This window comes from Carya illinoinensis, chromosome 4 (assembly GCF_018687715.1).
Source record: "Carya illinoinensis cultivar Pawnee chromosome 4, C.illinoinensisPawnee_v1, whole genome shotgun sequence".
Lineage (NCBI taxonomy): Eukaryota > Viridiplantae > Streptophyta > Magnoliopsida > Fagales > Juglandaceae > Carya > Carya illinoinensis.
Genome location: NC_056755.1, coordinates 2476202 through 2489621, shown reverse-complemented (window position 1 = coordinate 2489621; position 13420 = coordinate 2476202). Strand labels below are relative to the sequence as shown.

The window sequence follows — 13420 nt, the reverse complement described above, 5'->3', positions numbered from 1 at the left end:
CACTGCAACTTGTATGGTATATGGTGTTTCAAAGTAGGTAAATTCAATTTCTCAACTAAAGTAGTGCTAGCAACATTAGTACACCTCCCTCCATCAATAATCATACTATATACCTTGTTGTTGATGTGGCATCTAGTAAGAAAAATGTTCTCTTTTTGCGGCTCTATACCATCCATCTTAAATTCTGTATTGGTAGCACGCCTAACAACAAGAGACTCTTCATACTCTTCCTTCTTATTGTACCTATTCTCAATACTAAGCTCACATCTCCTCCTATCTCTCCCACTTTACAAATTTCTAATCAAGGCACCTTGTTGTTCCATCTTATCCCTCACTTCCCCCAACTTCAAATTTAACCTTTCAAACTTTTATTGCATGGACTGTAACAAAAAGAATGAATTGTTTGACATCCCCTTTGGTTATGAGTCACTTTAATGAGACATCGTATGTGCTGCACAAAAAGAATGTTAGTGGAAAAAGACCCCACACGCTCTCCCCTCACGTGTTTACACTCAAAAAATGACACTTCACTTCGTGTTTCACTCTTAATTGACTTTTTCCCGATAATGATCTCACTTTCTCTTGCCTTTTACCTCAAGAGTTTTCCCACTCAAGTTCTTTCAAAACTAATTGAACTCAATCAAGACAAAACAACTTTGTTTAATCTCAACTAGCAATTAGATCCAAGAAATAAGAACAAGAGAAACACAGAAGGAACAACAATGACACAATAATCAAGGAAATTATACGAGCGAAAGAATTATACAAAACAAGACACCAACTATAAAAAATGTATTCAGCCCCTTTAAAGATAACGCTCAATCAATGTCAAACCACTCAATTTCATATGGCAAAGTATTTCAAATAATTATACCCAAAATCATTTTCTTTCTCATCTTTTTTTTTTTGCCTTTTTTTTTTTGAATTTTTTTTTTCTTTTCCTTTCTTTTTTTTTTTTCCTTTTATTTTCTCAACAATTCAACCACAAACAGAAATATTCAATTATAATAATCAAACAATTGAATCCAAACACATACAAATTGACAAGGAAATAGAAGGGAATCAATGAAACCCTAGAAATTTCAAACCCTAGATGGTGTAAATTTTGGCAGCCTTATGAAAAATGAATTTTTGTGTTTTTTGTTTTTTTTTGGCAATCCTAAAACATTGAAACCCTAGAATTAACGATACAATAAATAAAAAGATAGAATCAGACCTGATTGGAAACATTGCTCTGATTACCAAATGATGTGAACCTCAATCGATTCGCTTTGAGAACCAACAACAATATTGGAAAAACAAACCCAAGAATGCCAAACTCAAGTCTATGGATGGAGAATTTAGACCCGTTGAGATCTTGTTTCAAGAACCTAAATTATATTAAAATCTAAACCCAATGAAATCCCGTCTCAAGAACCCAAATTATAAGGAGGAATGCCACAAAGGTTGTGATTTACCTTTGATAAGTTCAAGAGTTCAATTAAGAACAAGAGGAGAAAACTCACTCACAATAAAAATTTCATAAAAAATGTCTTACCTCCTCAAATGAGACTACAACTGGTTTAAATAAACAATCCCCAAAACCTTAAAGGAATAGTGCCACGGGTACTGTAGCGTGAACAGTGCCGAGCTACAGTAACTTCTAAAACCTTAGTTCAAATAAAATAATAACTTTTCAAATATGCCATTGGCCAAAATACAAGGCCTTCCCAAAAATTCTAATTCATTAAAAATAAGACATGTGTGGGCTGACATCCTCAAGTTCACTTATTCTAAACTAATAAAATAAGATATTTTAATGAAATACATAAGTCCAAGACCTTCAATAACAATATATCCAAGTCGTGTCTTCTGTAGCGTATCACATGGATGAAAACTGGATCTTCTCCTCTCAAACCCATTTTGAATGTTGGGATCTTGCTAAACACATATCAAGTGGATTGTAGCCCCATCCATGCATAACTTCTATGATCTTCCTAACTCTTGATCTTGTAATTGATCTTAAAGACTTAGTCCGCCTTGGGACTCATCAATTCATCCCTCGGACTTTTTTCCTAAAATATAAATTTGGATGTAGGGGATATTTTGATCAAAATCGTAAAATAAATCTCAAATTATAGAAAAAGTGGTGTTTTGGGTTACCGGATGTGAATGCTCTGGGGGGGTGGAATCCAATATATACATACTTTAATTTTTTATATTAAGACTAAAAGCTTTTATAATTATAGCCATGATTATAAGTTGGGTGAAAATTAGAAGTACAAGTACAAATAAGTAAAGTCCAATCTACTAGTAGTAGTAGTTAAGTTTTATTCGTTTAGTTAATATTCGAACGCAAGTTAATCTCAAAGTCGAATTTATAATCGAATTATATTTCATATTTACGAATAGTAGTTATTTAATTTTGATAAACTATGTTATTTATATTTTATAAAAAAGATGTAGGGTCTTTCTAGAGTCACCGCTATGAGCTCCCGTTAGGCTCTTTTTTTCACATCATTCTTTAATACTTTTAAATATTTAAAAAAATAAAAAATTCACAATAATATTAAATAACATTTTCTTAATCAGTAAGATAAAAGAAAGAAAAAATATAAAAATTGAGCGGTAGCTTGCAGTGGGATTCTTTAGTTTTATTCAAAAAAGCATGTATGCATTTGTGTCAATTTATAGTTTTTATATATGTGTGTGCGCGCATATATATATATATATATTAATAATTATATCCATAAGAATTTAAACACATGTTGTATTAAAAATATAATTTCCTCTTATATTTTTATATGATTAAAATCTCCTTATAGGAAAATATATATTTTTACTATAAACAATAATAACTAGCCCAAAATCTGCTCAAAACATAATTTGAAGCTACTGTTAATGACGCGGTAATGCCACAGCGGAAGACTGCTAAATTCTTTCTAGAAGGATTAAATTATTTCTATTTAATATGTATAATTAGAAGAATCGTATTAACAAGTCGTTGTAATATAGTGGTAAGTATTCCCGCCTGTCACGCGGGTGACCCGGGTTCGATCCCCGGCAACGGCGTTTAATTTTATTTAGTAAATCTTTTTTGGGCTTGCACGTCTCACTTTTTCCCAACCTAATATTGGCCCACTGGTCCATATCAGAGCCGACCAAGTTTGAATGAGCCCAATCTGGATCATGTTGTTCCAATCCAATCTGGATCACTTGCTACTATATCCTTGACAGGTTCTGCCAAAATTACAATTGCCCAATGCCCCCCCTCACACCCGATTCCCGAAAGAGCCCGGAAATTAGTGGCAAGTGATTATATCTAAGCCAGCATTATTGTCCACAAGTTGAAAAGAACATGTTTTGTAATGTATGGCAATCATTATACAGTCATTAGAACTTGCATGTTAACAGTCATTACATACACTGCAGGATTTATTGCATACAAGTCGGATTAAAGGTCTTTAGATGGACCTCATTTTGCATCAAGAACAAACTGAAACCAGTGTAGATGGAGTAAGAAACTTTTGACCGTAACATCAACTCCAACACATAACCTCCATATGTCAAGAAAACTGACTAAATTTTGAACAAGTTGAGGTTTCTTTTCCGAGGTAAGAGTAAGATGTAGTCTTATGTGGTTATTCCAATATAATTTATAGAGCTTGCCCAACAAGAAGTTGAGATCAGTAACAATGTCTAAAGCAATTGAAAATACTTGTAGGTTTGTCTTCCAAGCCAGCATTTGGGGCTTCACTCAAGTCACCTCTCCCAGCCATTAGTGAACTCGTGCCGGGTGATTCTGGTGGAAGCACAGTACTCTCAGAGGTGTATATCCGAGGAAGGACTACCGGCTCTGGAGGTGAAACGATACAGAGATAGTGCAAGAGCATCTGTATGATTTGGCTGAAGTCAGGTCGACCATTAGGGTCCTCTTTCCAACATGTAGTCACAATCAAAGCCAAATCCTCTGGGAGGTTTTCAGCACTGGGCCTCGCATTCTGAAACAACAAATATTTGTGAATGATGATACCTTAAAAGCTGCAACAAATGAATGAGATTTAATCCAGCAACGGGACAATATGAGACGTTGTGACTAACAATGCATATTCAATTACTAGACGAGCCTAATTACAAAATGTGCGTGCGTGTGATTTGAGACCCCTGTCAGGTATAGCTACACGAATTACTTTTTCCAACCAATATTCATACCACACGTTGTTATTTAAAAAAAATTGCACACGATTCGAATCCTAAGTACCCCATGGTACCGGGGGTTGACCAAAATTTTCAAAGCAAAAGGTTTGGATAGGTGCACTCTATTAAAGATTTCAAGAAAGGTTCTGCACTCCATAATCCATTATATTTTCTCCCTCTCCCTACCTCAGTGCAGCTAGTGATCTTTTTCTATCTCTACTAGTTTTTCACTAAGGTGGTCAGGCCTCATAGTTCAACTGCATCATCCTAATGACAATTCAAGTCCTTCTGATAATATCAGGTAATTTTAACTGCTAGTTTTCTCGTGTGTGTAGGGAAAATGTAGGCCATCAATCCCAGCAAAAACCAGCTGGGGAGGGGGTAGTATGTTAGTTCTCCAAATTATTACTCAGAAGTTTCCTGCACTCATTGCGATATGGATTAGGTGGAAAAGAATTGCTGCCAAAGCAAGCAAGAAGATTTTGTTCCCTTCAGCTAGCTTATTATCGCCTTAGAACACTAGAAGTGAGATCTTGATAGGAACTTTGATGTCATTGAAGTTTCCATCAAAATCATTCCTTAAGATAACACACTCAAAAAAGTCCTTTGGTCTCGGATATATTATTAGATGATATTATGATATATAGCTACCTTAAATGCAGCTGCATATGCTGCCTGTAGATTTGACATGCCCTCAAAAGGCAATTTATTGTGGATGAGCTCCCACAACACGATTGCAAAGCTGTAGATGTCCACTTTGTGATTGTAATGCTTTTTATCTCCGTGTCTTAGTGTGACTGTGCTGTAAAGCTGTTATCAAATAGAAAGGCGAATCAAAAATAATACAACACACCCACTTGCTGAACAAAATATACCTAAAAACTTTGAGTCTTTGAGCATCTGAGTACCTCTGGAGCCATCCAACGATATGTCCCTGTTTCAGCAGTCATCATCTCATTTAATGACTCTTCTCTAGCTAAACCAAAATCTGCAAGCTTAACTGTTTTATGGTCCGCAGTCAACATCAAGTTGTCTGTCGAAGGGAAAGGAGATGAAGTCATCAGAATTTTGCTTAATCCCAGATTCCTCAGGAAGCAGCTACACCTCATTTATGTAAATAGAACTTAAGAGATAGGACTTGAAATTGTTTCAGCTAAAATGTTAGCTAGGATCTCATATACCATATTCATCTTCAAAATAAAATCTCAAGTTCACTCTGTTTATAATGAATAATCCTCAAACCATCATACTATGAACAACTAAATATTATTCAGTCATTTGTTACATTACGCACAACACAAAACTAAATAATGAGACAAGGAACTACCATAAATTGAATTTGACAGATGCAATGTTATCCTAAACCGACTGGGAGACATGAGACTTTCTTTTAAGAAACAGCCCAGCAAAGAAGATAAGATGTGAGATTCAGCAACAGGGAAGGAAATATGAACTGGGACAAACACCAAGCTATGCCTTCAATGCTCCTAGTCTTATTCTACCACACAATGAGAAGCCTCCCACCAGATCCCAATATCCAAACCAAACTTTTAACGCTAATTGAAAATACACATTTTCATGCCTTCAGACATCACAGAGATAGAGTCAACCACTTTCTTCATGTACACCCATGTCTATCATAGAGTAGCTAATGCGACAAAAAGAGTTCCTCAAATTACATTGGCCTCAATTTGTTCCTTTTTAGTTCAAACATATGAAAATTTGAGACCCTCAAGCATATCTATCCCTGTAATTGATTTGAAAGTTGGACTTCCTGTTGAATACTTACCAATATACCATCTTAATTATCTTGTTTTAATTTTTCCATCTTGTTCTTCTTTATCCACCATCATGGGAACAATATTTAGCAAATCATTGTCTAGTACATGCAAAGAAGAACCACATCTCTCACCAGTATGCACAGGGAGAGAAGAATAGGTAGTGGATGCGAAATCACACACACTAAAATATATAATCCTGCTTTAGTTTGTTTTCAGAGATGAGATGAGATGAGATGAGATGAGTTGAGATAAGTTAAATAAAATATATTAGAATATATTATTTTTGTATTGAAATTTGAAAAAGTTGTATTGAGATTTGAAAAAGTTGTATTGGAATTTGAAAAAGTTGTATTGGAATTTTATTTTGTATGGGGATTTGAAAAAGTTGTAATGATTAAGATGAGATGAAAGTTTTGTGAAAACAAACTAGGCTAAGTGTTCCAAGACTCAAGACTCTTCCTGATATTGTCAGTGATTGGAAAGCACAAATTTTAACTACAGCTATTGACCTGGTGAAATTGGAGATGCAAACCGTAAGAGTAAAACATTAACCATGTTATGCAACAGCATCACGAACCCTTCTGATAGGTTGAAAAATAAATGAATTAGTATACAGTCGACATGCTTCTCACTAATCAAATATTCCATCCTTGATCCTTATGTTCTATAAGCATGGTAAGACCAAATGCAGTGCAACCAACAGAAACTAGAAATCTCAAAAAATGTAGCAGTTAACTTTCCATTTATCGCACAATGCTACTTTAAACTTGGCATGCTTAGCAATCCTACCAAAAAAGTAATATAACCATACCAGGTTTCAGATCTCGGTGAATGATCCCATGGGAGTGTAAGCATTCCATTGCACGAGCAATATCAAGTGCAAACCCAACCGCTACATGCATATCCAAGCACCTTGGCCTTATATTCAGCAAGTACTTGCGCAATGTCCCACCCAATAGAAGCTCAGTCACTATCACCATGACAGGATCCATGGAAGCCCCAATAAACTGATAACACAGAGAGATATAGCCGTATTAGATATGGCATACAATGGTTTCCATGTAAGATATGATCACTAACAATTCACTGATAATCCTAATTGCCAAATGTCAAATCCAGATAAATAGTTTCATACACTTAAATAAGGAAAAATCATTCCCTATGTGCTTATCAAACAACCTTCACTAGATTCTTGTGTTGAACTCTGGATAACATTGCAACCTCTCTAGAAAACCGCGCTTCTCTCTTGGCAATCTTTTCTGGGGTGTCCCCTCTATGTACAACTTTAATAGCCACAGTCTGATTTTTGTATCTACAACAGAGAGAGAGAGAGAGAGAGAGAGAGAGAGAGAGAGAGAGAGAGAGAGAGAGAGAGAGAGAGAGAGAGAGAGAGAGAGAGAGAGAGAGAGAAATTCCAGCAGATTAAAGCATCTGATTCTCTGAGGCAACAACTACAGAGTTATATAACATGCACAAAAAAGGTAAGTATCGCAATTCCGAAAGGCCAAGGCTGAAACTTTTGCAGCATAACAGCAGCAATAAACGCTATGAGGTTCTTCGTCCCGGCCAAAAAGTATCTCTATTGACGAATTAAATGATTAAGAGAGAAGAATTTGGACAGAAGAAAACAGAGTACCCAAGATGACTTACTGTCCTTTGTACACTTTGGCACGCGCACCCTCTCCAATCTTTGGCCCCACAAGAAGTTGCTTAGGATCGATCAGCCACTTTGCATCTAAACTGAACTCTCCGACCGAGTAGATTCCATTGCCAGATTCCATTTTTTTTTTCTTTTTCTGTCCCTCTCTAACCCGGAACTTAACTAGCAGAAGCAGAAGCTAGCCAGAGTACATCCTTTTGTGCATCAGATATTCCAAATACTACGAAGAAAATAGATGCTAGAAAATAAAAGAGAGAACTATAAAGAGACATGCTTGGTTCTGTACCAATGGCAGGGCTCCGAACACAGACCCATCCCCAAGATCAAGCTAGCAGATCCAAAAAGTGCTCAGCATCTGCCTTCGAATGAGATATAGAGAATAAAGGCATGCTTCTAAGGCACCCACTAAGGACCTCAGATTTAACGATATGTCAGAGACCTCAACAAAATCAGAGACCCCGATAGGAAAATAGAATCCTAAAAAACGAAGTCAGAGACCCCAACAAGTTCTGTCAAGAAACAGAGTCGATAATAAGTTTGTGTTGGAAGAATAAGCAAAATGGCGAGAATTAAGAACACGTAAAGAAAGCTTCAACAAAGGAATGCAGTTGAGAATGTTCGAGATTGAGATTTTGGGTGCGGTCGCGTTAGTTTGCGACTAATAAAATCTTCTCCGAGTATTGAATAGGTCTCTGTTCTTTGTCTGCACTCTGCGGAGTGCGGATGAATCCGCACAACGAGTTGGGTCAGCGTCACAGAACAGTGGAATTCTATTTTTTAAGGATACTGTACTGGATCACGTGGTTGTCCTTTCAGTTTATTGAGGCAAAGACAAGGATACCGTATTGAATGGTTTTTTCCTACTTTTTATATAGATATATTTTTTTATGAATTTGCACTTAAATCTGTCGAGTGAAGGTTAGTGGGATGACTTCGAATCACTGATTGGATTTTGATTAGTTTTTTAGAACAAAAATAAAATACAAATATTGTGTAAGAAATCCATTTGTTCTTTCAAGATATGGAGGTGGCTATTAAAAATACAAAAATCTTATTTATAATTTTCACTTAAGCTTATACAGACCATTTATTAAATAAAAAAAATTAATATTTTTATAATTTAAAAATATTTTAAAGATCATTATCTAAATCTACAATTTTCAAATAGAAACAATATATTTTATTGCTCTTACAAAAAAAAAAAAAAAAAAAAGGAGTACTAGGGACAAAGAATCCATTTATGGGATAAACTTGAGCTCATACAAGAGATGGAATTCATGGTTGAATTTCTTGGAACTTGCAGTTGATGTTTATTAGCAGCCTATTTTCTCTCAACTACATGCGATTAAAAGGTTGTGTTTAGTTGTTGAACTAAATTCAATTTATTTTAAATTAATAATTGATATGATTTATTATTTTTTTAATTTTTTATAAAAAAGTTAAACCCATTTCAATCCACTTCATATATTTTAACCTACCTAAAAAATACTGGCTAGTTTAATCATACAAAATTAAACCATCTCATATTATCTTATATAATTATTACAACTTTATCAAATTTTTACATAAAATATATCGTTAACTTTGAGATGAGTTTATTAAAATATAATTATCATTTGAAGGTAAGACTCGATGAATACAAGATAAAAGCAGAGGAGATGAAGAGAAAGACTTTCATGAAATTGAATTGATGAATTAATACAACCACAAAATGTATTTATAGATATAAAAGATAAAAACAGAAAAATAATTAATTTTTTATACCTTTTCCTATTTTAATTCGTGCTTCTCTAAACTTTAATTTCATTTGCTTAATTTGTGAAGCTATATTCCAACATAAAATATAATAAATAATTTAATTTTTTTAAAACTTGAAACAAAATTACTATTAAAAAATTATGTTATAATAATATTTTATTTAACTTTTAACAAATTATCTCATCTAGTTTTATATAAACTCTATAATTAAACGAAACTAAATTTATTTTAATTTAAAAATATTAAACTCATTTTAATAAAATATTATTATTCATAATTAAATTTAATTTATCTCAACTTTCAAACGGAGAGTATATGGTAAAAGAATCTCTTTAAACAATAAACTATGCAATGGTTGATTGATAAAATAAAGGAGGATGTCATTTTCAAATATTTGTCCGCATTGATTGTTTATAGTCAACTTGACTTAAAAGGAAACTGAGCATTCACACTTGAAAATGTTGATCAAAACACTTTAGTGCCGACATTTTCGCAATCGGATCTTTCATATTAAAATATCTCTCTCAAATCCCACAATTTTATTTTTTATTTTATTTTTTTGAATTAAAAGTTTGTTTATTCTCAAGTTTCTGTCAGAGCTCATATTTCTCTTTCTTTTACTAACAGAAAGGAAAACTCTTGGTACAGGCATGGAGGGGCACCATGGGACATGGGCCTTCCTATTGGTCAATCTTCATGGTTGACAATCTCTAGTATTTATTTGAGTATTTTTCTTGAAAAAAACATAATTTTAAAAAATATATATATAAATCTCACTTTTTAAAATATAAATTACTTTTCATTCAACGAGGAAAATAATGGTGTTCAAGTTCGAGGCACCGACAACTTTTGGATGTTCCTATTTTGTCATCGATTTCTCGCGTGCATTTTTGCTTTTCTTGGGTGAGAAAAGTAGAGGGCTTTTTTGTCTTTTTCTTCTTGTGAAGTCAGTCGGTGGGGTTGGGCTCTCCTGTCTTTGCCTCCTAACTTAAGATTTTAAGAAGCCGCCACTTCCATGATATTTTCCTCCCCTCTTGAGCATAAAATTTAAAAAACCACACGATGTTTATTAAGCTGTATTTAATTGCTGAAATTTTATCTCAATTCATTTTAATTCAATTATTAATGAAATTTTTTACTTTTTAAAATTTTTTATAAAAAAAATTAAATTTATTTAAACTTAATTTATATATTTAAAATTTTAAATATATATTTAAATGAGATTTATAAAATATTATTATTTATAGATCAATTTAGATTATTTTATATCATTTCAACATTTAAACACTATTTAAAATTGTTGATTTGAATGCCAGGGGAACTCTCCCCACCCAAAAAAATTATTGATCAAATTCGAAGAGTGCAGTCTGATCTGGTCTTAACACGTCCTCGAGGCTCGAGTGCAAAGCTTGTGGTCAGTTGCTAATAAAAGAAAAAACAAAATTGGAAGGATAAAATCCTGGCCCATACAAAGCCCAAGCCCAGTCCATGTGCCTTCAAGAACGGACAAGCAAAGGATAAGGCAAGAGCGGCTAAAAGCTATGGAAGGGTAAACGTGTCAATGGAAAAATAGAGAAGGTGACGAGAAAATGGGAAAATGAGAGAGAATTGACATAAAGCTAGATTTTTCACCGATCACTGTTAAGGGCGAATAAAGGGGATCTGAAATAAAAGACTTGAGGAATATATATATATATTTTTTTTTGAGGGAACGACTAGAGAGAGAGTTTCTCCGATTTCCAAAAAGGAAATTTTAATTTTATCATTTATATAATATAATACGAGAAATTATAAGAGATTGTAAATAATCTGTTAAGAGTACTTTCAATTATCTCAATTAAAATTAGGCAATTCTATTCGTCGATGAAATGTGTCACGTAATATACAAAAAATTGTTATGATATTAAAAGTTAAACGTTTAATTAAATTAGTATTCAATAATTTTATTATTTTTAAATTAATAATTAAATATATAACAATTTGTATCAAAACAAAAATCCGTCATGAATTTAACAATTGGATTTTTTTGTGTTAACGAGTCGAGGTTTGCAAAATCTAATTCAATTCACTTTCACATACTCTAATTCAATTTTTATTTTAAAAAATATTTGTATTCATTTTTTTTTTCAAAATCTAATAAATATCTTCAGTCAAACTATTTAATTATTATTCACAAAATTTCAAAATACTTTTGAAGATATCTTAAGCATCCATCCATCCATACTGTTTAATTTTGATTTTGATTTTATGTGTTTAAATTTAAAAAGAAATACTATTTTATCGATAAGTTGTAAATAAAATATAAATGAATTGTAAATCTATCATTGCAAAATATAAATATGTATTTTTCTCGTAAAAAATAGTTTTGAGGTCAGACTGAAATAATAATAATTCAAAAACTTTACGTATAATTTTTTTTGCGCACTCCTTATATATTTTATTAATGTAATTAGTTGTATCATTTTTTTAAATTAAAATAATTATTTTAACTAATTATATTAATAAAATATGTAAAAATAATTATAATGTGATAGGAAGAAAATGCGCTCTATAATTTATTACATGGATCGTGAGTCGTGACACTTGCCAAAGTCATCCGTTAGCCGCTCTACAACTAGAGCATTGTTAACGGATTAGCTATATTGGAAAATAAAATAACTTTTTAACTATTAGAGATCAAAGTGGCATGTATGATTAGCCATACTCAAATTCTTTAACTTTTAGCTATAATAAATGTAAAGATAAAATCAAATTTGGTTGTTACTATATTGTTATTAAATCTTTATTTTATTATTTTTATGTAACTCTCCCTCTCTCATTTGGATATTTTTAGAACGTTTGGTATAATAAAATATTGTTGGATTGGAAAATCGAGTCAATATAGTTGAAAAATATAATTTTTTTAATCTATAATTTAATTAGAATATGATTACTAATTAACATATAATAGGTAGAATAGTAAAATATGATAAAATAAAATATTTAATTTTTTCAATTATTAATTACTCATTAATATAAAATAAATAAATCAAATTTATTATAGTCAAAATCAAATTCATTTTATATCATTTTATTATTATATAAAAAAATGACTATTCTAATATAAAAATTAATGTGAATAGGAATTTAAATTTATTTTATATTCATAAAAAAATATCATTTACATTATTACATATACGTAATCCATTAACAGTATTCTAATTAATAATTACTCTATATTTAGATCATGAAAAAGACTAATTATAAATATATTTGTGTATTAATATATGTATTAATTTATTGTGATTGATCAAAAAATAAATTTTATTAAAAATAATACTAATTTAATTTTTAAGTATGAAAAAATCAATATTAATTTATAGATTAATATATAATTTTATTTATATGTAACAAAACTCACAGATCATTCCTCAATTGGCAGTCGCCGCACTCCCCCAAAGTCATCCCGTTGTCGCTCTACGATTAATTACTCTACATCACCGCTACTACTAAACTCCCCGGTGTGTCTATCTTACTGGCAATTTATACCCCCAAGAGTAACGAGCAACTGGCACTCCACACCCTACTCAACCTCACGCATAAGTCATAACAATCTTTATGGTACTACAGTTTTTTTTTAAAATCTAAATACGTCCCATGGCCCATACTCCTATGAAAGTCATCCGTAGCAAGCTGGTCTACAAATATTAATTACGTAGATTAGCTGATAGCTAGTGACCACCGACAATCTATAAAGATAACGATAACAATAACGATAGAGTATCTCTTATCATCTATTTATTATTTTATAATATATCTTAAAATTTTGATTTTTTTATTATTTTATTTTAAATATGTTTTTTAACACTTTTAATTATTAATTTTTTTAAAAAAAATATATATAAATCTATTAATAATTATTTTCTTAATTATTAAATAAAAATTGAAAAAATAAATAAAATAAAAAATAAGAAAAATAATATTTGTATAAAAAATAATATTTATAATCATAAATATATAAATATCGTATAATTATTTAAAAAAATTAAAATATATAATTTATATA

At 31.6% G+C, this 13420-nt stretch overlaps 1 protein-coding gene and 1 non-coding gene across 3 annotated transcripts; one reads left to right on the top strand and one right to left on the bottom strand.

The window, feature by feature from the left end:
• Positions 1-2979: 2979 nt before the first annotated feature.
• On the top strand, positions 2980-3051 carry TRNAD-GUC. The gene has a single exon. It is a non-coding gene; the product is annotated as a tRNA-Asp (tRNA).
• Positions 3052-3350: 299 nt separating this feature from the next.
• On the bottom strand, positions 3351-8360 carry LOC122308452 (serine/threonine-protein kinase STY13-like). 2 transcript variants are annotated; one of them, XM_043121782.1, is made up of 7 exons: positions 7904-8360; positions 7608-7795; positions 7137-7269; positions 6769-6964; positions 5085-5209; positions 4828-4986; positions 3351-3980 (listed from the first exon to the last, which is right to left on the bottom strand). In XM_043121782.1, exons 2-7 carry the CDS (start codon positions 7736-7738, stop codon positions 3666-3668), a joined length of 1059 nt encoding a protein of 352 aa, XP_042977716.1. In that variant the 5' UTR covers positions 7739-7795; positions 7904-8360; the 3' UTR covers positions 3351-3665. The 2 variants fall into 2 exon arrangements, with proteins under 2 accessions (XP_042977716.1, XP_042977715.1); XM_043121781.1 differs by having other exon boundaries at positions 7608-8359.
• Positions 8361-13420: the final 5060 nt, after the last annotated feature.

Bases quoted from the DNA above. Each gene is read 5' to 3' on its own strand.
- LOC122308452 (XM_043121782.1), bottom strand. From the start codon at position 7,738: ATGGAATCTGGCAATGGAATCTACTCGGTCGGAGAGTTCAGTTTAGAT. The intron at 5,210-6,768 runs GTATGGTTATAT...TCCCTTCGACAG, and splicing joins TCACCGAGATCTGAAACCTG to ACAACTTGATGTTGACTGCG. The intron at 4,987-5,084 runs GTACTCAGATGC...ATTTGATAACAG, and splicing joins ATCGTTGGATGGCTCCAGAG to CTTTACAGCACAGTCACACT.